General features: G+C 33.1%; 3 protein-coding genes across 3 annotated transcripts; 2 read left to right on the top strand and 1 right to left on the bottom strand.

The window, feature by feature from the left end:
• Positions 1-10: 10 nt before the first annotated feature.
• LOC114739304 (alpha-galactosidase-like) lies at positions 11-1583 on the top strand. Its single transcript, XM_028927355.1, has 8 exons — positions 11-72; positions 202-285; positions 406-470; positions 558-640; positions 777-867; positions 975-1024; positions 1218-1358; positions 1497-1583. The coding sequence occupies exons 1-8, from the start codon at positions 17-19 to the stop codon at positions 1581-1583; spliced, it is 657 nt and encodes a 218-aa protein (XP_028783188.1). The 5' UTR covers positions 11-16.
• Positions 1584-4168: 2585 nt separating this feature from the next.
• Positions 4169-8442, top strand: LOC114739305 (alpha-galactosidase-like). The gene is made up of 15 exons (XM_028927357.1): positions 4169-4326; positions 5467-5525; positions 5620-5676; positions 5784-5818; positions 5935-6038; positions 6150-6225; positions 6427-6485; positions 6585-6653; positions 6851-6934; positions 7020-7084; positions 7165-7247; positions 7348-7438; positions 7537-7586; positions 7699-7839; positions 8356-8442. The coding sequence occupies exons 1-15, from the start codon at positions 4169-4171 to the stop codon at positions 8440-8442; spliced, it is 1218 nt and encodes a 405-aa protein (XP_028783190.1).
• Positions 8443-12423: 3981 nt separating this feature from the next.
• LOC114739306 (testis-expressed protein 2) lies at positions 12424-19577 on the bottom strand. Its single transcript, XM_028927358.1, has 7 exons — positions 19168-19577; positions 17867-18099; positions 16549-17227; positions 15624-15990; positions 14790-14884; positions 13456-13650; positions 12424-13180 (listed from the first exon to the last, which is right to left on the bottom strand). The coding sequence occupies exons 1-7, from the start codon at positions 19378-19380 to the stop codon at positions 12962-12964; spliced, it is 2001 nt and encodes a 666-aa protein (XP_028783191.1). The 5' UTR covers positions 19381-19577; the 3' UTR covers positions 12424-12961.
• Between the last annotated feature and the right edge of the window lie 3678 nt (positions 19578-23255).

Here is a 23255-nt window from a genome sequence, read left to right on the forward strand (position 1 = left end):
ACATAGGTACCCCAAAATGTCTAAAGCTTTATTGAACTCCGGAAGGCCAATTTTCTTCTCCATGTGTGAATGGTTAGTCCTCTCCTCATATTGGTTATATTTTTTACAGACAAATTAGGCTTCTGATTCTCAAATATCCAATGAAGTCATAAATCCTTTTGTTTAAGGAGCTTGAATATAATTGCATTGATTTATGATCAGGGGCCAAGAAGACCCAGAACTTTGGGCCAGAAATGTAGGGAATAGTTGGAGAACAACAGGAGATATTGAGGATAAATGGGAAAGGTATGGTATAAACACTATAAGAAATACTTAACTCCATGTATATATATTATATTAGTATTTATAAATAATTCTTAATGTGCATGGATGACTATAATATATGAAAAATTACTTTGTTGCCAGTATGACAAATATTGCAGATGCAAACGACAGACGGGCATCTTATGCTGGACCTGGGGGATGGAATGGTAAATAACTTCTCATTTCTAATATATTAATTAAGAGTAAATACATAATTAATAATAGTTAACATCATTCTTAAAATGGGGGAACAGATCCAGATATGTTGGAAGTTGGAAATGGAGGAATGACCACTGAAGAATATCGTTCCCATTTCAGCATCTGGGCATTGGCTAAGGTACGTACCTAGGAATAAAAAAGAAAAAAAAAACAAGAAAGAAGAAAGCTAAACAGAAGATTTATTGGACTTTACCAATACATGGTCGTAAATTAATAAACAAGATGTGTTATGTTGTATGTGCAATTACTTACAGGCTCCTTTGTTGGTCGGCTGCGATGTTCGAGCAATGGATTCCACAACATTCGAACTGTTAACCAATAACGAAGTTATTGCTGTCAACCAAGGCATGACTCATACATTAAAACTACCTCTTCTATATGGACCTTTAATTCCTCAAATATCCAAAAAAAAGACTCAAAAAATTAATATAGAGATTCTCATTATGTTGCAGACAGCTTAGGAGTTCAAGGAAAGAAGGTGAAGAGTGAAGATGGTTTGGAAGTAATCTCTTCTTTTCCCACCTTTATATATCCCCATAATTAATTTATGAATTGTGCCACATATCTTAGTCATACAAATATATTTAGGCACTTTAAATTGTCATTTTTTTTGGGTATGTAAAAATAGTGTTAATTTTAAGGAACACAGCTATCTTAACAGAGAAAACAACATATATATGAATATAATGATGCAGGTATGGGCTGGTCCTCTCAGTGATAACAGAATAGCAGTGATTTTGTGGAACAGAAGTTCATCAAAAGCAACTGTGACTGCTTCCTGGTCTGATATAGGCTTAGAACCCGCCAGAGTTGTAGATGCTCGAGATCTTTGGGAGGTAATAAGAGTTTATATATATAGTTCAAGTTAACTATTATTACTATTATATTATTTCAATTCAAAGAGAGTCAGCAAGTCATATTAAGGATTTTTTTTCCCCTAAATTTTCTTGTTTTGGTTTGAATTTTATGATCAGCATTCTACACAGACATCGGTTTCGGTACAAATCTCTGCAGAACTGGATTCACATGCTTGCAAGATGTATGTTCTCACTCCCAATTAACCTCCAGATTGTTGAAGACGACGAGCACGGTCAAGCGGATATATGCATAAGTTATTAAAATGCAAGGATGTTCAAGCAGCAGAAAATAAATATGTGATTTATTTTACAATAAAAAATATTTATAGACATAATTGAGAATAAGACAGCTTTATGAGATGTCTTTCTGATATTGTTTGTATTGTCGGACCATTATATTGAGCTGTATTGATTTTAATATATGGTTAAATGATGATTATGGTTTTTAAATGGTTCTTTAATATTCAATTTACGTGATATATAAAATATATGTATCATGAAGTTGTTTTTCATATATATTTATATATATATAAATATTTGGTTCATGCCTACTTGCAATTCATTTTTGAATTAGTCATGTAATCCGAAATTAATTAATTAAGCATCCAAGTAGTATTAGAGAGTGAAAGATAGATCTGGTCTTTATGGAATGAGCACATGGATTCTCAAATCTGATTCATGCCAAAACGCATAGCTTTGATGGTTCTCATTTGTCTTTCTTTGACCTGTTCTGCCATTTTCGTGGTCTTTAATTGTTATTTTGTGAATTTCTCTCCAAGTGACAAATATTGCATCCAAAGTCTCTTGCGTAATATGACGAAGTGCTACAAGAATAAAAGAAATAACACGCAAAATAATAACTCAAACAGTAGTAGGAAAAATATGAAGAAAAGTCATCCGTTAATTCGTATTAATTTTGTCCTTAATTAGCTCGCGCAATTGATTAAACTAGATTGATGGAAAATTTTGCTTCAAAATTAGGATGTGCTGCTGGCTTATCTCACCATACTTTCTCTCATTTCTTCTTCCTTCTTATTATTGGAGCAAATGGTTGAGGTTTCATATTTTATAAATTATTAATTTTTCTATTTTAATGTAATATGCAGTCATGAATTGTTCAAGTTTTAACATTTTAAATTTATTTTTTTATTTTTATTGTAATACTATAATAATTTTATAAGATATTAAATCTTAATCATTCAATTTTCAATCAAAAGTTGTCGGAGATTGTATGAGCAGAAGAAAAGGGGAAAAAAATAGACGAAAAGAAAGGAGAAAAAACCGAATTAAGAGAGATACATGCATGTCAAATGTTTCATTACAAATATCGGTCCATTTAGGTTTTTTTCCCCTAATTTTTTTTACATAAATTGAAATTGAGAATAATGACGTAATGATAAATATTTTTAAAAAGAAAGAAGAAAAGGACAAGGAGGCAAAGGATTATCAGGCAGTCGGCGAAAAAGGGCTTTGGCTTCTTCTGCCGCCGCCGTACAAACACCTTCCGGCAAACCGGCTCATACTGCGCCCTTCTCCATATATACTTCTTTTTAATATATAAAATACAAAACTATATCGATTTATATAATGTTATATTATTAAATCAACAGGAAAAATGTATTTTATTATATATCATGTACAACTAAAATATTTCCACTGACATTCAAATTCACATCATATTTTCATTAATTTTCACCTCATTAGCGACCATCGATCTTAAATGCCCCAGCACCATAATAATGGAGGTGACAAAGTGCACTAGAATAATTTGAATGAAATAATAAATCAAAATAAAACTAAGGGAAAATTTTTCGTAGGTCTTCTCAAATAAAAAAAAATTCACAGAGAAGTCAAAAAATTTCATATTTACAAGTCAAACTTATTTTCTTACCAAGGACCCTAAAATTAAACTCCCACTAGTCTCTTTACTTCATTTACTGATATTAATATTAATTGCTAATGAATTAAACGCTGCAAGTTAAGTTTGTTTTAAAAATAACTCTTCGGGCCTTTAGTATCAGGCATTTTTTATGGATCCTATTACTAAATACTATTTGAGACCGACTAATCCGGATTGAGACTTTGCAACCAAGATATTTTTTTCCCAGGAGTTCTTGATCTAGTGGCGGACCAATTATGCCACAAAGTAGGCCGGTACGTAGCAAAGTTAACTATTAGGTTATATGCATTTGTATAATGGCTATTAAAAATGTATTAATGCAGTACTGCCCTAACTCCAGAGAGTTACAAGAAATTATACTAATATATATCACTTATTTCTATTTGAAACTCAAGCATTAAACCTTAGAATATCATGATCATGATAGTTATGTATCACTATATATATAATCTGTATACTGATATCCAAACAATTTTGCATGCATTTTTACTTGTTGTAAATGCAGGTAGTCGGAAATTCAATTTGACATGTTTCTCTTAAAAAGAAAGAAAGAAAGAAAGAAAATATCTAAACATCAGTACTCCTCCGCTCCTAAATATAAAATCCATTTTCTAGTGTAAATTACACTGTAAAATGTGTCATATATTTAGAACTGGAGAAGTACATTGATATAATAAATCGGTATTGAGAATAGACATGATTATTCATTAAATACTTCCGGAAAATCTATCAAGCCGCTAGCTGTTTCTGCATTTGTGTGTGTGCGCGTGTGTGTTCGGAAACCTAATACCTATAGCTACCTCCCAACCTTTCTGCTTCTTCTTCCCCTTTTTCTTCTGAACAGATCTGAATAGAAATTTCAAATTTCCGATTGATCGACCAGACAGAGATGGGACATAAATTTTGTGAAAGAAGGATGAAGACAGGGATTGCCTTGTGGATCATGTTATTAAACATCTCTTGTCTATGTGGTGGCCGTTTGTTGAACATCAACAGAGAAGAATCAGTACTTTTTGAAAATGGAGTTGGTCAGACTCCTCCTATGGGGTAAGTTAGTTCACAATTCTTAAGAAACTACTCTCTTCATCCATCTAACCTCTATCTTCTTCGATTTCCAGGAATCGGATCCTAATTACTGATCTGTGAATTCTAATAATGATAATATATATACCATCTCTTTAATCAATATATAATCATAGATATAAATATAGAACTAGATATGGGGCTTATATGGGTTTGTATGAAGTTTAAGAAATGAGTCATGTTGTTTGATGAATTATAAATAACGTGACTTTCTATATATTCCACATAATAATCTGATGTAAAATTTATAAGCGCCGTGGATTTTTTTGTTTCCTCGTAATATTTGAAGCATATATTTATTTTAATGTAAATGTAAATACTTTTCTTTTCTATCCTTAACATATAAACTAGATAACTAATTTGTAGAGATTAAAAAGAATTAATTATATTCATCATGTTAACAAAATTAGGACCGAAGGGAGTAGTATAAATAGTAAGTATATATATCGAAAAATTAAAGCTCGCTTATATAGTATATATATTATCGCAAAATTCAATGAACTAAATTACTTGCAAGCAAAGACATTTTATATTGTTTCAGTCCCAAAAAAAAAGACATTTTATATTGTTGTACATTATCCCTAAATTAATCTAACCCCTAAATTAATCTAACCCTTCCAAATTACTTAATTATTCAGGTGATATGAGACTTAATCATGTTCCAAACTAATATTGATATACTCCTCGGATCCTTAATATAGAACCTAGTTGTTAAGTTAATTTTAGTCCTAAATATAAGATCTATTTCTCATATTTATCAATTTTTTCTAAACTACTTCTTTGGATACTTCCTCAACCATAATCAAGTGAGTGAGAAAGGAAGAATATTAAAAAAGATTATTATAGTGTCTTAAGAAAAACATGTTATATTTTTATAATTAACTAACTTACCCAACTTCCTTAATATAATCAAACTAGTTAAATAAGTTTTATATTAAAGACTGAAGGAGTATTATTTTTACAAATGATGTATAAGGAAAATGTTTTTATCCTCCTATATATATTTCGATAAAACATATATGAGTGACTGTTAATTAAGCAACAACGGTTAAATTTTAATCATACCAGTCCTCTTAGCTTATTAAAGATGATAATTGTGATCAGATGGAATAGCTGGAACCACTTTCAGTGTGACATTAATGAGGAGATGGTTAGAGAAACAGGTGATTAATTTTGTAATATACATATTTAATTCGCTAGCAATATTCAGAGTTTACAACAACAACAAAAATCTTTAATACGGATTTTAAATTACAGCTGATGCAATGGTATCAACAGGACTTGCAGATTTAGGGTACCAGTATATCAATCTAGGTATGGTAGTATAAATTTCTGAATAATTAATTATATAATTTCATTGTTTATCACATATTTTATTGATTGATCGCTATTTTTTAATATCTTTCTTTTTTCAACTTGAGATGATTGTTGGGCTGAACTTGATCGCGACTTCGAGGTATATAATCATTGGCTTTTATTTTTGTTATTTTTAGCTTAAATTGTAGTTATTATACCTATTTGTTTGTTCATTCATTCAAAATCCATATAACATAAAAATTGAATCTGTGGCAGGGAAATATGGTTCCTAAAGCTTCAAAATTTCCATCAGGAATTAAGGCTTTGGCTGATTATGTTCACAGCAAAGGATTGAAGTTTGGAATTTATTCTGATGCTGGGTATCCGCATTTAATTATAACCGTACCATAAAACTTTGATCCATTATTGCAAACAAGTTCATCATCAATATTACTAAATATATCTTGAAATAATTAATTTCTAATCTGCAGGATTCAAACGTGCAGTAAGCAAATGCCCGGATCACTTGGACATGAAGATCAGGATGCAAAAACATTTGCTTCCTGGGTATATATTTACAACTCACCTATATAAATAAAAGATACGCCCGCGCGCGCGCACATTTTGCTTCAAACTCATTTCGAACTCATACACACAGACACACAACTCACCATTTCAAATTCTTCTGTTCAGGAAAGAAAAGAACTCAGTCATCTTGTTTAAATTATATGAAGAATTTTAAGTAGATTCTGTTTGAATATTGTTTAGGGTGTGGATTTCTTGAAGTACGATAATTGCGAGAATAGTAATATAACAGCAAAGGAGAGGTATATTTTTGGGCTTTAAATCCATATGCGTGTTTCTCTGCGCACTATCTATGAATCTTATAAGACTCAAAAAAATCATCGTACGTATGAACAAAACAGGTACCCTCAAATGTCTGAAGCTTTATTAAACTCTGGGAAGAGGCAAATCTACTTTTCCATGTGTGAATGGTGAGTCTTATCAGTGATTGTTTCCCACAGACAAACTGGCTAGTACTGGTTTTTCATATGTTCACACACACACACACACACAGTGTCACTCTTCTGAAATGACATCCAGGAAAAATCATATCTCTAGAATTAAGGTTATTTAGCAAGTTTTAGAATGTGCATTATTTGTTAATGATAAATAGTTTGTGAACTTGCAGGGGATCAGAAGGGCCAGCACTTTGGGCCAAAAATGTAGGGAACAGTTGGAGAACAACAGGAGATATTGAAGATAAATGGGAAAGGCACAATATTAGCATTTTTATATTAGCATCAATAAATTAAATTTTTTGTCTTAGATAACTAAAATATAACTTAATTTCTTCCCAGCATGACAAATATAGCAGATGCAAATGACAAATGGGCATCTTATGCTGGACCCAGAAGTTGGAATGGTAACTAACCTCACTTATTACTAAGAGGAAATATATAATTAAGAGGTGACATGATTTATATCCTCCAAATGTGGAAACAGATCCGGATATGCTAGAAGTTGGGAATGGTGGAATGACAACCGAAGAATACCGTTGCCATTACAGCATCTGGGCATTAGCTAAAGTAATTAATAAGCAAAATAGTCTTACATTGAGAAGATTTTTGTGTGTTTTCTAGAATAACATATCTTTGTTAAAGCATGCCTTTTTGCCTAAATATGTAGGCTCCTTTGTTGATTGGTTGTGATGTTCGATCTATGGATTCCGCAACATTCGAACTACTATCCAACAAGGAAGTCATCGATGTCAACCAAGGCATGAAGCTACTTTGTCCACCTAACTTTCTTCATAAACCCAAGAGAAAAGAATAAATAATAAGGCTCTAAAATCTTCTTGTGATGTATATATTGCAGACAACCTAGGAGTTCAAGGAAGGAAGATGAAAAGTGAAGCCGGCTGGGAGGTAATAATGTCTTTTTCTGTCTTAAGTTGTCTTACAATATACCTGCATGTTTGTGTACAATTATGGACTCCCTCAAAGATGACTTTCAACTAAATGAGGAAAAATGTGACAGGTTTGGGCTGGTCCTCTCAGTAATAACAAAGTAGCAGTGGTTTTATGGAACAGAAGTTCATCAAAAGCAAATGTGACTGCAGATTGGTCGGACATAGACTTAGACACTGGAAAAGTAGTAGATGCTCGAGATTTATGGCAGGTTAGAGATCAATTCAAAACTTATTTTACTATGAATTGTAGCATATAAAAGCATAGCTTGTGAATAATTTTTGTTATTAATTAATTACTAGAGTGGGTGTCATGCATTTGTATGGAGCTTATGATAAATTGTAATATTTGGTACTTATGAAGAATATAGCTTCTATGCCTTTTTTTATACTCCTCCGGTTCTTAGGACCCAATGGTTAAGTTGATTTTAATCTTAAATATAAGACTCATTTATCAATTTTCTCTAAATTACTCTATAGATACTCTCTCAACCATAATCAAATAAAAAAGGGAGATGAGGTATTAAGAAAGATGATTATGGTGTTTTATGAAAAATATATCACATTTCTCATAATTAACTAACTTATCTAACTTCCTTAATTTAATCAAATTAGTTAAATGGGTCTTATATTAAGGACCGGAGGAGTATTTTATATTGATATTGATTTCTAATGATTATTATATATGCATATTGTGGATTTACTTATTTCACTATGAATTGTTGCAGCACTCTACACAAACATCAGTTTCAGGACAAATTTCTGCTGAATTAGATTCACATGCTTGCAAGATGTATGTTCTCACCCCTTACTAATCTATTTCTATGGCAAAAAAAGAAGAAGGCGATGCTCAAGTTTGGCCGTTATTCAAGGGTTCAAGGAGAAAATGGACTTGGAATGTATTTTACGATAAGAAATATACATATATTGAAGTAATTGAATGAGACATACGTTTCTGCCATATTTGTATTTTATGAATATTGAAATGTCTTAGAATGTTTGTTTTTCAAGTCAAGAATATCCGATAAGATTTCAAATGTTTCTCTATTTTCAAGTCAAGGCACTGCAAAAATATCATCAGAGCATGAATGCAACAAAAACACATGCACCTTCAAAATCTTTAACCATGATGTTTTCATTTATTCGTGTGGCTGAGCTTTTTCTTTTTGGATGTAGTTGTCAACCCATTATAATTGTTCCCAACCACTTTCATTTGATTGCTTTTTGACTGCACAGCCTACAAAAATCATGAAACTAAGTCAGATTTTAAATATACGTAGAAAAGTACTACCTCCGGTCCTAATTATAAGACCCAGTTGGCTTATTTGAGGAAATTAAGAAAGTAAGTTAAGTTAGTTATTTGTAATAAATAAGTGTTGTCATTCCTAAAATATCCTTGCTAATTAAGTGTATTGGCTAGAACTATCATTATTAAAAGGATTATTTTGGAAAAAAATGCATAAATATGAGAGACAAAATGGATTGGGGTCTTATAATTAGGACCAAACAAAAAGTCAAACGGGGTCTTATAATAAGGACCGGAGGTAGTATTATAAAAAAGTGCAAATTAACTACCTTTTCACATGGCCTAATAAGATCAATAGGCGATGCAACAAAATGACTTTCAACATCTTTAATCATTGTTTCATCATATTAGGTGTAGGGATTGGCAATCGAGCATCATTATTGGTGCAAATGTCAATTCTTACGTGTAGCGTGTTAGCAGGCAATTGAAAATTGTGTAAAATTTCATTAGCGTTATTGTAGACAACACCCACCGCAACCGCGTACTTAAAAGATTGATCTAAATATAATTTGCAAATTGATTCACCCTACTACATAGGGGAGTAAATAGATTAGGGTATAATAAATTATAACGCAATGAGAAGTTTATTAGAAAAGATATTACCAAAGGGAGAGTGAGTTTAGGCATAGAATTACAGCTTTCCTCATGCTTGGGCGATCAAATCTTGAAACTCCCACTACCCGACTCTGTATTAGGTTCTGCACTTGTTCAAACAATTTATTGTTTTGTTCCTGCAATAGTCGAGTCTGTTCGGCCCATTGTTCTTGCACTTGCTTTTGGTCTGCCCACACTTGCTGCTTCAAGGAATTCATATCCTTTTTTAGTTGTGAAATTTCACTTTTGTTGGAGCTGTATTGGTGTCCAAAGTAATATGTTTGTATCACCTCAAAAATCAACAACTTGAACATGATCAGAAACCTGAGATAAATTTAATGCCTTACTAAATAAATCATCACGACCAACTTGCTGGGCCTATTTTGGTGATCCTTGTGCGATGGTATGCACCCGCTCACTACATGCTCCATTCCAAGCGCAACTCATGGTATGCACCCACTCACTACATGCTTCATTCGTCTCGTCATGCCTTGTCTATCCAGTATAATATTGATCAATTTCATGACACACTAAATGATCTAACAACTCAATTTGGACTGATTCGCTTTCCATAACAAGCGAGGACACAGAATTTTGCTAGGATTTTTTGCATGCTCAGTTGCAGAACTAATAAACTATTTCACCCCATCCATATATTCCTTTGAATACCGATTAGATGACATCCATTTCCGATCCATATCGTCAACCTATTAATCAAACAATTTATCCAACATATCTCCCATAACAAAGGGAATCATGCTTATCAACATACTATAGATTTAAAAAAATAGAAAATAAAAACATTTAAATAAAAAATAAGTAACTACGGTGAGAGTAAGCCAATATCACAATATCGATGAAATTCAGATAGTTTCAAGAAAAGTCTTGTGTCATCCTGCCTTCTTTCTTGAGAGCTTTATTAATTCTTTTTTAATTAATCCTTTTCTTCTTATTTGAACGAATAAATAAGATAATTAGAAATCTATTAAATTTATAGACATTAATTTGAAAAGAATAAAATAATTGTAACTAAGCAAATATTTTTATATATAACTTGCTATATTTTTCTATTGTCAAACGAGTTGCTCACACTTAATTGCTTTTTTGTATGTACAAAGTCGGCTAGCTTGTCATTATTATCTCAGTTGGACTTGTTCATATGCTTCGATTGAGAAAAACAACAATATATATGCCTAGTTTTTCTTTTTCTTCGTCTTTAATTATTCAATTAGAAAAAGTGTTTATACTAAAGGAGGAGGATAGAGAACTAATTTCATTAACCTTCGAATTTTTTCACTGGCGTGATTTTTTTTTTTTTTTAATTTGTTTAAAGTCATATGAAAAAAACTAATTATATCAATTAACTATTCCAAAATTAAATGGGTTAAGGTACAAATTTGTCTAAAAATTTTTGTTTTGGATCATTATTGTCCCAAAAAAAAATTTTAAGTTCAATGTCCACATTACCGCAAAAAAATTTTCGGGTTGAATGTCACTCTGAAATCTGAAAACGTAAAAATGTTGCCCCACTCATTAAAAACTAATATTAATAGTTAAAATATTCATATCAGTGGTTAACGTGCAAACATGCTATCCTCATTCTCTCTTGACAAGAATTCTTCGGACACTACCCAGTTTTAGAAATTTAATACTACTTCATGTCTTTAATATCAGAGCTAGTTAACTAAATTGAGTTGATTAATAAAACTAGTTAAATTAGTTATTTGTAATAAAAAAATATTATCTTTCTTAAAATATTCTTATTAATCAAGTGTATCGGCTAAAACTACTATTATTACATATACTATATTGGGAAAAAATGAATAAATATGAAAGACAAAATAGATTGAGATCTTATATTTAAGACTAAAATAAAAATTAAATAAATTCTTATATTAAAGATAAAAAGGAGTATTTTACGAGTTTGTGTGCAATTTTACAAATTTCAAGAGCGCAAACTTCAAACCTGGATTTGTTTTGAAGATACACTAACTTAACACAATTATCACATAGCAATAATTATAAAATTTGTTTAAGTTTTACTTTCCATCCTGCTTATGTTGAGACTGGAGCTTACATGAAACGGGCACCAACAAGCTACAGTTCGAGGGCGCACGAGCTTTCACTGCTACGGACTGGAGTGAACGGCGGCCACTGCACGGAGAAAGAACAGAAATGGGGGGAAGGATAGAAAAATTTTAGAGGGAAGAGGGACCTGCGGCCGTTGGGGAGCCGGGATAGAATCGGCCTGGCGGGGTATTAGGGTGGGAAAATATTAAAATAATAAAAAGCCAAAGAGACCTGCAGCACTTGATTGGGCAACCGCTGCACGGTTGGGAATCTCTCATATTTCCTTTCCATCCTTTTTTTTTTCTTAACTATTAGATTAACATATTTTAAGGGTTTAGATTTTAATTTTTTATAAACTATTTATAAAAATTTTTTAAAAAACATTTAGTGCATTTGCAACTCATTAAAATTAAATTTTAATATAGTTTGTAATTTATTATTTATTTATTTTTATAATTTAATATTTTAATAATATTTTTAACAAATTTAAATCTGAATGGTTAAAATATTAATCTAACGGTCAAAAAAAAAGAAGATGAAAAAAGATCAGAAGAGAAGAGGTTCCAAACCGACCGCTACAAGTCCACAAGAAAGAGAAACTTTGAACCCAGAATTTAGATCTTGACCGTAATTAATAGAATGAGACTCCACGCAGTAATCAGACTTCGCACTTTTTGAAAAATCATATTCAAAGCAAATCTCAGAACCTAAATCCACAAAAGCTATAATTTATGATATAGTTTTTATAACTGAAATAAGAAAATGAAAGTGAATGCCAAAGCGAACATATGAACATCTCCCAGAGCATTTCTAAGCACAAATGGCATTGAATATGATTTCTAATGGCATTTCTTGGGTCAAGAATATTGTACAGTCAACAAATGAACAAATATAATGCGAAATTTATTTGATGTTTTCTAAGCACCAAGAGAATGTACAGCTTGGCAATCAAATCCTTCATGATCTAACTTAACCATTAACAAATATATGCATTTTGTTCATGTGGTCAATATCTCTCACGTTCCCGCATCTTGTCGACAAAGTTCCGCCCCTTTTCCTCAATGTGACGCTTCTTTTCTTCAAATTTCTCAGTCATCTTCTTCCTAAGATCAAGCATTCTTTCTCGTGTCCCCATTTTCCTTCGCCTTGAGTCATCCCGCTCAATGGGATCGGATGCTTGTTCTGCAATCCTTGCTAGCTGGCGATCTTCCAAGTTCTGTTCATTAGTTTCATGGGGCTTGTAATCCCCCAGCAAAGGTGTTGTCAAACCATCTAGACTTCTGCTTCTTGGTATACTAGTAGGACTGGATGCAATCGCTAAAGAATCTGCTGATTTCCTGCTTGGCTCTTGACTTGATTCAACGCTATCTGGTTTTTTTCTGTTTCTGCTCTGAATTATCAATTGCATTATCCAGAGGCTCAGATGGGGCATCGCTTGAAGTGGAAGTCTCCTTTCTGGATTCTTGGTTAACCCATTTGAATGGAGCAACCTCCTGGGGCACCCAATCATCTTTTTCAGCAAGCATCCACGAAACGCATACGCTTTCACTATTTGGAAGTACTAAAGTTTCCCGAATTAGTGCCTGCAATAGCGGATAAGGCTTCAGTCTGCAAGTGGAACTGGAATTGAAAGTTAAAGTTCTCCTTTTGCATTTCCAGAGAAAAATTCCTTCTTGCACATCCTCATAGAGATACTTTTGCTATATGTGAATTTTTTTTGCAAATAGGTCAAATGCAAAGGACATTGCAATGAGCAAGACATGTACACCCTGGATAAAAACTAAATGAAAATTGCGAGATATTTAAGTTAGAACCCTATCACGAGTTATTATAAATTAAACGGGAAGATCTATCATACCTTAATTCGATTGCTCAGGAACAGAGCCAAGTGTCCCGTAGTTATCTTGCGTTCTCCAATAGATGACTCCAAGTTAAAGTCTATGTCTGGCATAGACGTGAAACTATACCACAATTGATCAGAGGGAGGAGGCTTTATTTGTAGACGCAGTGTTCCCCTAAGCGATGCTATTCCTATTGTCAAAGAGAAAGGAACCTTTCGACAAGAAATAATTGAAGGAAAAAGGTTAGGCCAAATAAAAACTATTTCTCCAATAATTATTGCCCTTGGACTACAAAAGGCATTAACAAAAAGTTGATGTGAACAAACTAATTAGGACCATAGAGCCTTTGTTCAGCTCCATATTTGCTTGTGAGGGGAAAAAAACAAGAGCCCAATTGAACTGTCATCATATAACGGGGTTGAACACTTCAACTAGGGAAGGCATGCATTTTAACTAATGTGACGGAAAAGGAGAGAGAAGAGTGGAGCCATTTCAAACAACCAAATTACAATGTTAAAGAGTTTTGGCTATTATAGTTAATGGTGAGCTAAAGCGTGATTTTAGGGACAGCGAGGTGTAAGAGTCATATACAGCTAAGGGTTTTGAGAAACATCTAAACATAGGAGATGTGGCACAAGAAAATGCATATCAAACACATGCACAACATACAGCAAATAGATAGTATGGGAATCAGCACACCCAGCATAACAACTAATATTTGGCCATTTAACTCACAGCCTCAGGTTTCTTTGCTATGATGCTCCAAATTTTCACTTTTAAACTGGATAAAATTAGCCATTCTTCTCGGAATTTTCATTCTTCAAGGAATCGTAAAGTTAGACTTGATATATTGCTTTGTTGCAGGAAATACCTTTTTTGTTTCTCTGTTTCCTTTTTACACTGTGAAGCAGCTCAGCTTATTTGGAATAGGATGTTAGGTTTCTTTAAGAAGAATCGGGTTTGAGAGGCAAAAGAAGTATATAGTTCTCTGGTGTCCGGCATGGTTTTGTGATGTCCTAGTCCAGAATGCAATACTCGGATGTTTAATCAGCAATTCCTTCTGCCACATATTCTTTAGAGAGCGTTATCCTTATGTCCTCTCTGTTGGTTTCTGCAAATGGCTTTTCTAGGCGAGTATCACTAGGGAATCTTCAAAGGTACTGCAAGGCTTTTTCTGAGTTAAATTATGGGTTGTTTGCTTTTGCATTGCTGTTTGTTTAGGGAGGTTCCTCGTCCTCTGTTTTCTTACTTTGTTTTATCCTCTCTTCTTATCAATAATTTTCTTTATTGATAGGAAAAACAAGAGATGAATGACAATAAGGATGGGAACGAGCTAAAAAAAGGACAGTACCTGTGAAACCTGTTTGGCAATCGAATTTACCATAGATTTCCACTTAGATCCATAGGTTGAGCAAGATGTGGCGCTCTTAACATTCTTAGAAATATCTGCAGAGGAAAAATACATGGAACCAATTCACGTTGTTAAACTACATGTTTTGTTCCATGCTCTTGGACATAAAAAAAATATTTTCTCTCTCGGAAACTTGATTAGAAAGAGAAGAGAAAAGCAGGACTGGAAATAGTTGATGAGAACCCCCCCCGTATAAACAAGAAAAAGAAAATCTATAGCAAAAGTCACGAAACTATCTTTTCCGCAAAAGAAGTGTGATGCAAACATGCAACAAAGAAAGAGATAAGTGGAATTTAAACTTGGAACCATGTGTCTTAATGAAAAATGGATGGCTCAAATTTCAAGCAGAACAAATCACAGATAAACCACCTTTATTTGTTATTGCAGTTTGCAGTTAAAAACTTCAAACAGATGATTGAATAACTAATCCTGTGCAGCCACAATGATACAAGTTAATACATCAATGGTGGCTGTAGTTAAAATACAGATCACCATTGAAAAAATGACGAAGAGAATAGTGAATTTCATAATTTGTATATTTCCTTGCTGAATTGTCAAGAAAATTACACCTTACTTGAGAAGCTTGAGATCAACACATCGGATCCCAAATAGCCAACTTTAATTACATGGAAAGGTGTTCTAAAAGCTACCACTCTGGGATCTATTAATCCCCATTTTCAGGGCCAAACCACATCCAAGAGTCAAGAAAACTGACAGGCTTTGATTTGAATAGAAAACCCATTGGAGAAAAGTTATATACGGACACATACTAACCAGTGTTAAATTCATCATCTCCTTTTGGATCTTGTGAATCACCCATTCCATCTGAAAGATTTAATTGCTTTCCAAGATCCTCAAGACCTTGAAGTAGATCTGATGAGACATCTACAGCATCACGAGAGTCTGCATCTGAGTCCTCTACCCCTGGAGCATTATCTAGTTCACCAACTTCAAGCCTTGTTTCAATATCTAATAGTGCACCACCAGAGTATTCAATGTCAACTTCAAAGCCCCATACCTCACTCATTTCCATAGGAAGAACCCTCATCCCAACAATACAAGGTGGGAGGCTTCCAGTATGGAAGCCTGTACAGATGATTTCACCTACATAACTGGGAGTTCTCATAGATGACAATGCCTTCTGCAAAACAATAGAAAGGCAAACATTAATCATACTATAAAATAAGAAATAAAGTTTTAAAAACCAACATTTATCATACTGTAAAATAAGAAATAAAGTTTTAAAAATAAATAAGAAATAAAGTTTTAAAAATATGATTCAAAATATCATTACTCCAGCATTTCTAATGTGCTAAGCTTGAGAAAAATATGTAGGCAAGTACAAATCAACAAAGTTTGAAACAATGCAAAAGATAAATAAATAAAGTGTCAAGTTCAATGGCCACTTGCTCCAGGCATAAAATATACTTTTCTGATTATTCGAATAAGAATGAGTAACTAATCAATTAAACACCAAAAAATAGAAAAGGTCACAGAGATTGATACTTAAACAAGAACACCTCTATCTTCCCCAAACATACATCAATGAACAGAGGTTCGAGGTAGCAGCATCACCAATTCAAACTTGGGACCTAACAGGTGAGAGTAATGTGCTCTGACCATCAAACCCCAAGTTCAATGACTGCATCAACGAACTCAAAGTCACAATAATATAGTGTCATCTAGGAAAATCTTAAACCTGAATTTTTGCTTGCCCGAATTCCCTCAGTTTAGCATTGCTTCTGGCATCAAAAAATAACCGAGAAATCAACAAATTCCAACCTAATGTTCCCTCGTCTATACTAAACTTCTCATCAGAATCAACGTCAGAGCTGATAGAAGCATGACTCTGGCTTCCTGAATGAGATAATGTAGCTGATGACAGTGGAGCGTTGTCTTCCATGGGATGCTTAAGAGTCCTTGCCATTGGTGCGTCCCTCAATGAGATATCTGCATCTTGACAAGCATGAAGCTTTTCAGCGTTCCTTCTTTCATCGCGGCCTGACAATGAAGACCAAGATGACTTATTATCCAAACCAACTCTGGAGGACTTTTTTGCAATTTTTTGCAGAAACTTTTGAACCTTGGAGGAAGCACCATCAGGTTTGATAGCCCTATTTACCACCTCAACGCCAGACCCCACCGTTGGTTTCAAAAAAGTATTATATTCAGCATTCAGAGATGCCACATAACTACGGAACTCTTCATGCAACTGAGCAAACCATTCAACCTTCTCTTTTTGGTCACAAGAAGCCAAACGGAGTGCCTTACACCATGCTTCTTTGTCCCAGGAAGTTTCAAGGTACACATAAAAGGTTTTTCTTCCATTGTATATGGCAGAGGTCTTGCTTTCCACCTTAATTGGAAACTTTTTTGCCCTGCAAGATCCACAGCAATAAGATAAAAAATTAGAGCACATATCCTCTCTACATTTACGATAGAAAAATGTGAGAAGAATCATTTCACTGTCATTGAACCCATGATACCCATAATCAGATCTATGACCAGTATATTAAGGCAACTAACATGTAAGCAAACACATGGTAAAAGTCATTCCTCCATGTTAAATTAAGCATCATAGGAAGTTTCAAAGAAATCCATTTTCAAAATGTGTCAACAGGTAAATCATTTGTTGAGCCAAAATTATATGCACAATATTTATCCTTCTGAAAAGAACAAAAGCTCCTGGAATTAATTATACAAGGAAAAACTATTATCCGAGTCTAGCATAATCAATTGCAAAACAGGTTTTGAACAAATCACGGTTCTGCTCAAGTTGGCAGCAGTATATTTATTACATGTTAGGGTCCAGAGAAATGCTATTTTTGCTGGGCAATAGCTATAGTTATAACATTCATTCAACAACGGGCAGTTTAGTGGAAAATATCCACATCCTCTGAAGGGCCAATAAAGACAATATTACTGAATTTAAAGTGAAAAGCAAGCGACAAGATGTCAACCATGGATTCAAATGATAGAATACCACCCAATGAGACGAGGCATCCAGATCACAATACCATTTTTTTGAAGGTAGGCTTGTTGCTGAGACAGCTTCCACTATGCATCCCTTCAGCTGAATTTCTGTGTGCAAACCATCAGGGTCTGTCAGAATCAGGGATTGCCCCTTAATTTTTCCATATTTTTTAACAGGAGAAACCTCCAAGATTTCTTTTTTTCTTCTTTTATCTTTGGATGGTTTGTCCTGTGGGATTTCTGGACTTTTGTCAGATTCTAGGACCCAGATCACACCCTGAAAGATAAAGTCAATGGTTAGATTTAGAAAAGGTATGATCTCAATGATATGCCTACAGCATTGTATATGTTGGAGCATGTCACAAGCAAACGCAATGTTCAGAAATGAGTGTGTAAGAAACCAGCATGACTGAAACTAGAACTTAAACCACAACCTGAGAGATAAAGCTAACTTTAGAGTTAGAAAAAGAACAATTTTAAGAGACCCCTACAACAGTCTATGTGGGAGCGTGTCACAAGCTAAAATAAGAAGCATTAAAAAGTTAAGTTGATATTCAGGCAATGCCCCATGAAACTAGTGAGTGGCAATTTACCAATGACTCGGGTATTGATCTGATGGACCCAAAACAACATCGAAGATGCTTCAGGGGAAAAACTTACACCTATTAGGAGTCAGTTTCCCGTTTTCCCACTACAGCACCTGTTACAAACTCTTGGGAGTCTACGATTGCTTTTGAAGGGGGATGATAATTGTTACATGGAAATCAGCGGATTGTCAGAGCATTTAATGAAGTCAGCTAGCGGTCAACAAGGTAGCTACGAGTAACTATGTGATCGGTGTTATTACTTATTACATTGTAGGCAGCTACTTTTTCCCTCTGTCGCCACTATATCATTTTATTCTATCTTCTCTGGTGCAAAACGTTCTATCACTGAACTCTTTTTCTATTTTTTAATTACTGCTAAATACAAAACTTCACCTGACTAAAGAAACATAAAAAGCAAACTGTCAAGGCAGTTTCACGGAACTTGATGCATTATGTCATCGCCGGCCTTGAGATGATGATGGTAAAGTCCAGATAAAACTACGCTAAAGAATTGCTTATTTGGTCCCAAATCAGCTAAAGAAGCAAACCAACAAAAAATAATAGTAGAGTAAAAACCTAAACACATCATCTCTCATTTAAATTCGCCGTCTTAGCAATTAAGCTGACCCTAATTGGCTCAAGAATCTACACAAACCCGATTCTATTTTTATTTTTTTCTTCTAACCTCTGATCATTCATTTACGGACAACCACACGACAACAAAAATCTTAGCAAAGCCCACTATCAAAAAGAACTACCTGCTTATTCTCTGCAAAAGTTAACGATTGCTGGGTATCAAGCTCCACAGTACCCTCGTGGGATTTCGATTTCGATATTATCACGGCTTCGTCTTGTTTAGCCTTGATGCTCAACCTTTTAATGATCAAGAACGCTCCAAGAGCTTCCGCAGCAAGGACGGCCACCACACCAAGAACAAATCCAAATAGAATCAAACCTAAAACTAAACCCATTTCACACCCAAGAACTCGAATCCCACAAGCTCTTCGCCGCCAATGAGATAACCGAGACAGTAACACAAACTAGAGTGATACTGGTGTGGCAGTGAGCGAGAGCGAGAGGGATAAAAGAAGACAAGAAAAGGAAATTTCCGAATTCGAATCAGGTTCTCATACTAGTGCCCATCACTTGGTTCACTGTAAAGGACAAAATACCCGCAGAGGAAGACGAATCATCAAGAAAGCGCGTGGAGGGATTTTCTTTATTTCTGGTAAAGCTAATTGGGACCTGGAAAACGGAGCATTTTATTTTGGTCCGGTTAAAGCATTCCATAACCAATTAGCTCAACGGTCAACGAAAATTTTCAAACCCGTTTCGCCTTTTTTCTCCCCCACAGATCATCGAGGGGAATCTAGCTGTCGTTAAACGTCCATCGTGCTCTCTCGTGTGTTTATTATAAATTTTAGATAACTAATTCATAAATAACATATAAGTAGTTAATTTTAAAAACAATAAATATATTAGAAATATATTTTCTAATATATTTTTATAAATTAAAAAATAATGAAAGAGAATATACGAGAAAATATAATAAGAGGTATAATAAAAGGGAGAGAATAAATAATTAAGAACAAAATTAAAAAAATATATTAAATGTTTAGTCAAATTTCAAATTAAAACTTATAAAATAAACCATATCTCATTTTAAATTTAAAGATTATAAATAAGATAAGATGGAGTAAATAATTTATGAACAATAAAATTTTTAGAAAACAACAGGAAAAGTGGCGTTGATCGATTTTGCTTTTTCCCACAACATTTCCCCAATTTGATTAATGGCATTAAGCTTTTTTTTTTTAATTTTGGCCAAAATGTAGAATGATGAAGCAACTAGCGTTGTTTCTGATTTCTTTGTACTTTGGTGCTTCATTTTAGCTTCCCTTGGATGATTGCTTTGATTAACTCGAAAACTAATAGTGTTTTTTTCCCACACACAGGAGGTAGGAATTATACATATGATAATTATATATATCTAGTTGTATATAACCTTTCCACATAATCATTTTTTATTTCCAACTAAGGGGGTGTTTGGATAAAACCAAACTATGATTTGGAGAATAACTTTTAGAGAATAGATTCTGAGAAGAATAGATTTTGTGAAGAATAGATTTTGTAAAAAAGTGATTCTGAGAAGTAAGAGTGTTTGGATAGTTGTTACCAGAAAACTTTTTTACATATGCAAATTACTAAAAGGGCATAAGTTAATATGATAATTATATAATGGATAGATTTTATAATATATTTTAATTTGAAGGAATAAAATTATTAATAAAATAATTTTTACTAACATAATTAATAATATATAAGATAATATAATTAATAAATAATTAATATGTGTATATATATTTATAAATTATAAGATTAAATACGTTTATAAAAATATAATTATTTTTTTCTAACAGAAAAATATTAATTTGCTTTAAATATTTTCTGGTAAAAAAAGAGCTGAAAAAACAATAAATAATAACGTACTACCTCTTGTTTGGTCCCAAAAAAAAAAAAACAATATGCTCCCTCGAACAGTGAAAGACCGAAGACCAAATACTATCTTTGAACAGTGAAGGACCGAAGACAATATACTACCTCTCAACAGTGAAGGAGCTAAGAGTATATATGTCTGGTCAAAATCCTTCTCCTAAAACCAGCTGATACTCTCCTTTTTTTTTCCAGAAGCAGATGCAAAATGCTTCTCATAAAACCATAGTTTTTGAGTCAAAACCATAGTTATTGATTTTTAATGGGTGTTTGGACAAATTTTTCCCAAACCAAGGTTTGGGATAATACCCAAACACCCTCTAAATTGGCCTATTTGTATAAATTTGTCTTCAGAGGCCCAACATTACAACATTAAAATGAAAAAAAAAAACGACAAATGTATTGGCCTAATTTTAGTGGTTGAAAAAATTAGTTAGGATGGGGTCAAGACATTCCTCTGTAAACGGACGGGAATGGAATGGGCCCGTCCTTATTCGTCCTTATTCACTGAGACAAGCCAGTCCCATCTCATAAGCACCTTTAATTGTTAGAATCCTCACTGTTACTGAAATTTTAGGAAATGTTTGGAAAACTATAAAAATATTTTTAAAAAGTATTTTTTTTGTTTTTATAAATTAAGACAAACTTCTTCACATATTTACTTTGTATACCATAAAATTACTTTTAAAATTATGGTTTCGTTTTAACCCAAACACCTTTTTATTATAGTAGAACTCAATACCTTGAAGAGGTAACCGGAGATTTGAACCTATGACCTATTGAATCTTGATAAACAATGTTACCAAAAACAATATTGGTTATCAATTTTTTAATGCTGAAACTGTTTATTCTAATAAAATAGTTGTCAATAGAGTTATAGGGTCTTCTCTTTTTCTTATGCAACTGACGGATAAAAGTTGTAAGATCAGTTTTTAATATCTTATGCTAAATTTGTTGGTTGCAATTAATAAAACAGTCATCAGCGGATGTTACTACACTGTTCAAGTCATGGTAATATTGCTTTTGGTGTTTAAGAGGTCATTGGCCCAAATATTGCCATGACGTTGGAGCTCCACCGACAGTGCCCACAGCTTGCCAGCAGCGGGAGTTATAGACTTCCAATGCTACAAAACCTGGTTTTTAATATAAGAATTTATTTAATTTTTATTTTGATTATAAATATAAAATTTAATATATTTTGTTTCTTATATTTATTTATTTTTGTCTAAGATGGTCCTTATAATAAAGATAATTCTAACCAATATATTCCTTCGGTCCTTAATATAAGTCCCATTTAACTAATTTGATTAGATTAAGGAAGTTAGTTAAGTTAGTTAATTATAAAAAATATGACATGTTTTTCCTAAAATACCATAATCATCTTTCTTAATACCTCCTTTTCCTCTTCTACTTGATTATGATTGGGGCAATATCCATAGGGGTAATTTAGAGAAAATTGATAAATATGAGAAATGGATCTTATATTTATGACCAAAACCAACTCAACAATTGGGTCCTATATTAAGGACCGGAGGAGTATTTGATTAACAAAAATATTTTGAGAAAGAAAACACTTATTTATTACAAATAACTAACTTAACTAATTTTCTTAATCTGTTAAAATTAGCTAACTAGTTCTTATATTAAGGATCAGAAATAGTACTAATTTTAAGACCTGTGGGATTTTACCATAATTTAATAATTTCATGAGAGTTCAGAATAATTTACAGTGTTATATGGGATGTTAGAGTAACTTTTTCCTGTATCATAATGCATCCGCAGTTCTTTGTCTTAAGAACACAAACTTGTTTGGATTAATCTTGATAGAAGTGCCCTAAGTTTTTATGGGAAAAAACATTTAAAAACTTTAAAATGGCTTTTAAGTGAAAAAATCAGTTGCCTTTAAAACTATGCCAAACGTCTTTTTTGTTTTCAATGCATCTAATAACTTGCACTTAGAGTACTTTTCATGCTTAAAGATCAGGGGTGTTTGGAATTAGCAAAAAACAACTTTTTTAAAAGTATTTTTCTATAAATCGAGATAAAATTTTTTTTACATATTTACTTCGTATATCGTAAAATCACTTTTAAAACCATAGTTTGATTTATATCTGAACATTTTCTCATTGTGGGACGGTTATAGACTGCTGGCCCAAACAAGCAAACCAGTTGGGCGGGTACTGCCGTAATGGGTTGCTGATGGGTCATTGGCTGGAGATTTCACGTGCAAGCTATTATGGAATGAAATTAGACCAAAGGTTGGACCTCCTTTTTTTTTTTTTTCTTGAACCATAGATATCTTCTTATTAAAAATAATTCTATTTAAAATAGTATCACACACTAAATGTGAATT

The sequence above is a fragment of the Neltuma alba genome, unplaced genomic scaffold, assembly GCF_004799145.2.
Source record: "Neltuma alba isolate B1F8T4 unplaced genomic scaffold, ASM479914v2 tig00013876_pilon, whole genome shotgun sequence".
NCBI lineage: Eukaryota > Viridiplantae > Streptophyta > Magnoliopsida > Fabales > Fabaceae > Neltuma > Neltuma alba.

What these genes read in the sequence shown, in the direction of transcription:
- LOC114739306 (XM_028927358.1), bottom strand. Translation starts at nt 19,380, where the DNA reads ATGGGTTTAGTTTTAGGTTTGATTCTATTTGGATTTGTTCTTGGTGTG. An exon ending in AGCCTACCTTCAAAAAAATG is followed by an intron (nt 17,228 to 17,866) that starts GTATTGTGATCT and finishes TGGATCTTGCAG; the next exon opens with GGCAAAAAAGTTTCCAATTA. An exon ending in TCCTGAGCAATCGAATTAAG is followed by an intron (nt 13,181 to 13,455) that starts GTATGATAGATC and finishes CCGCTATTGCAG; the next exon opens with GCACTAATTCGGGAAACTTT.
- LOC114739304 (XM_028927355.1), top strand. Translation starts at nt 17, where the DNA reads ATGTCTAAAGCTTTATTGAACTCCGGAAGGCCAATTTTCTTCTCCATG. An exon ending in TTCTTCTCCATGTGTGAATG is followed by an intron (nt 73 to 201) that starts GTTAGTCCTCTC and finishes ATTTATGATCAG; the next exon opens with GGGCCAAGAAGACCCAGAAC. An exon ending in AGAGTGAAGATGGTTTGGAA is followed by an intron (nt 1,025 to 1,217) that starts GTAATCTCTTCT and finishes ATAATGATGCAG; the next exon opens with GTATGGGCTGGTCCTCTCAG.
- LOC114739305 (XM_028927357.1), top strand. Translation starts at nt 4,169, where the DNA reads ATGGGACATAAATTTTGTGAAAGAAGGATGAAGACAGGGATTGCCTTG. An exon ending in CAAAAACATTTGCTTCCTGG is followed by an intron (nt 6,226 to 6,426) that starts GTATATATTTAC and finishes AATATTGTTTAG; the next exon opens with GGTGTGGATTTCTTGAAGTA. An exon ending in TACTTTTCCATGTGTGAATG is followed by an intron (nt 6,654 to 6,850) that starts GTGAGTCTTATC and finishes GTGAACTTGCAG; the next exon opens with GGGATCAGAAGGGCCAGCAC.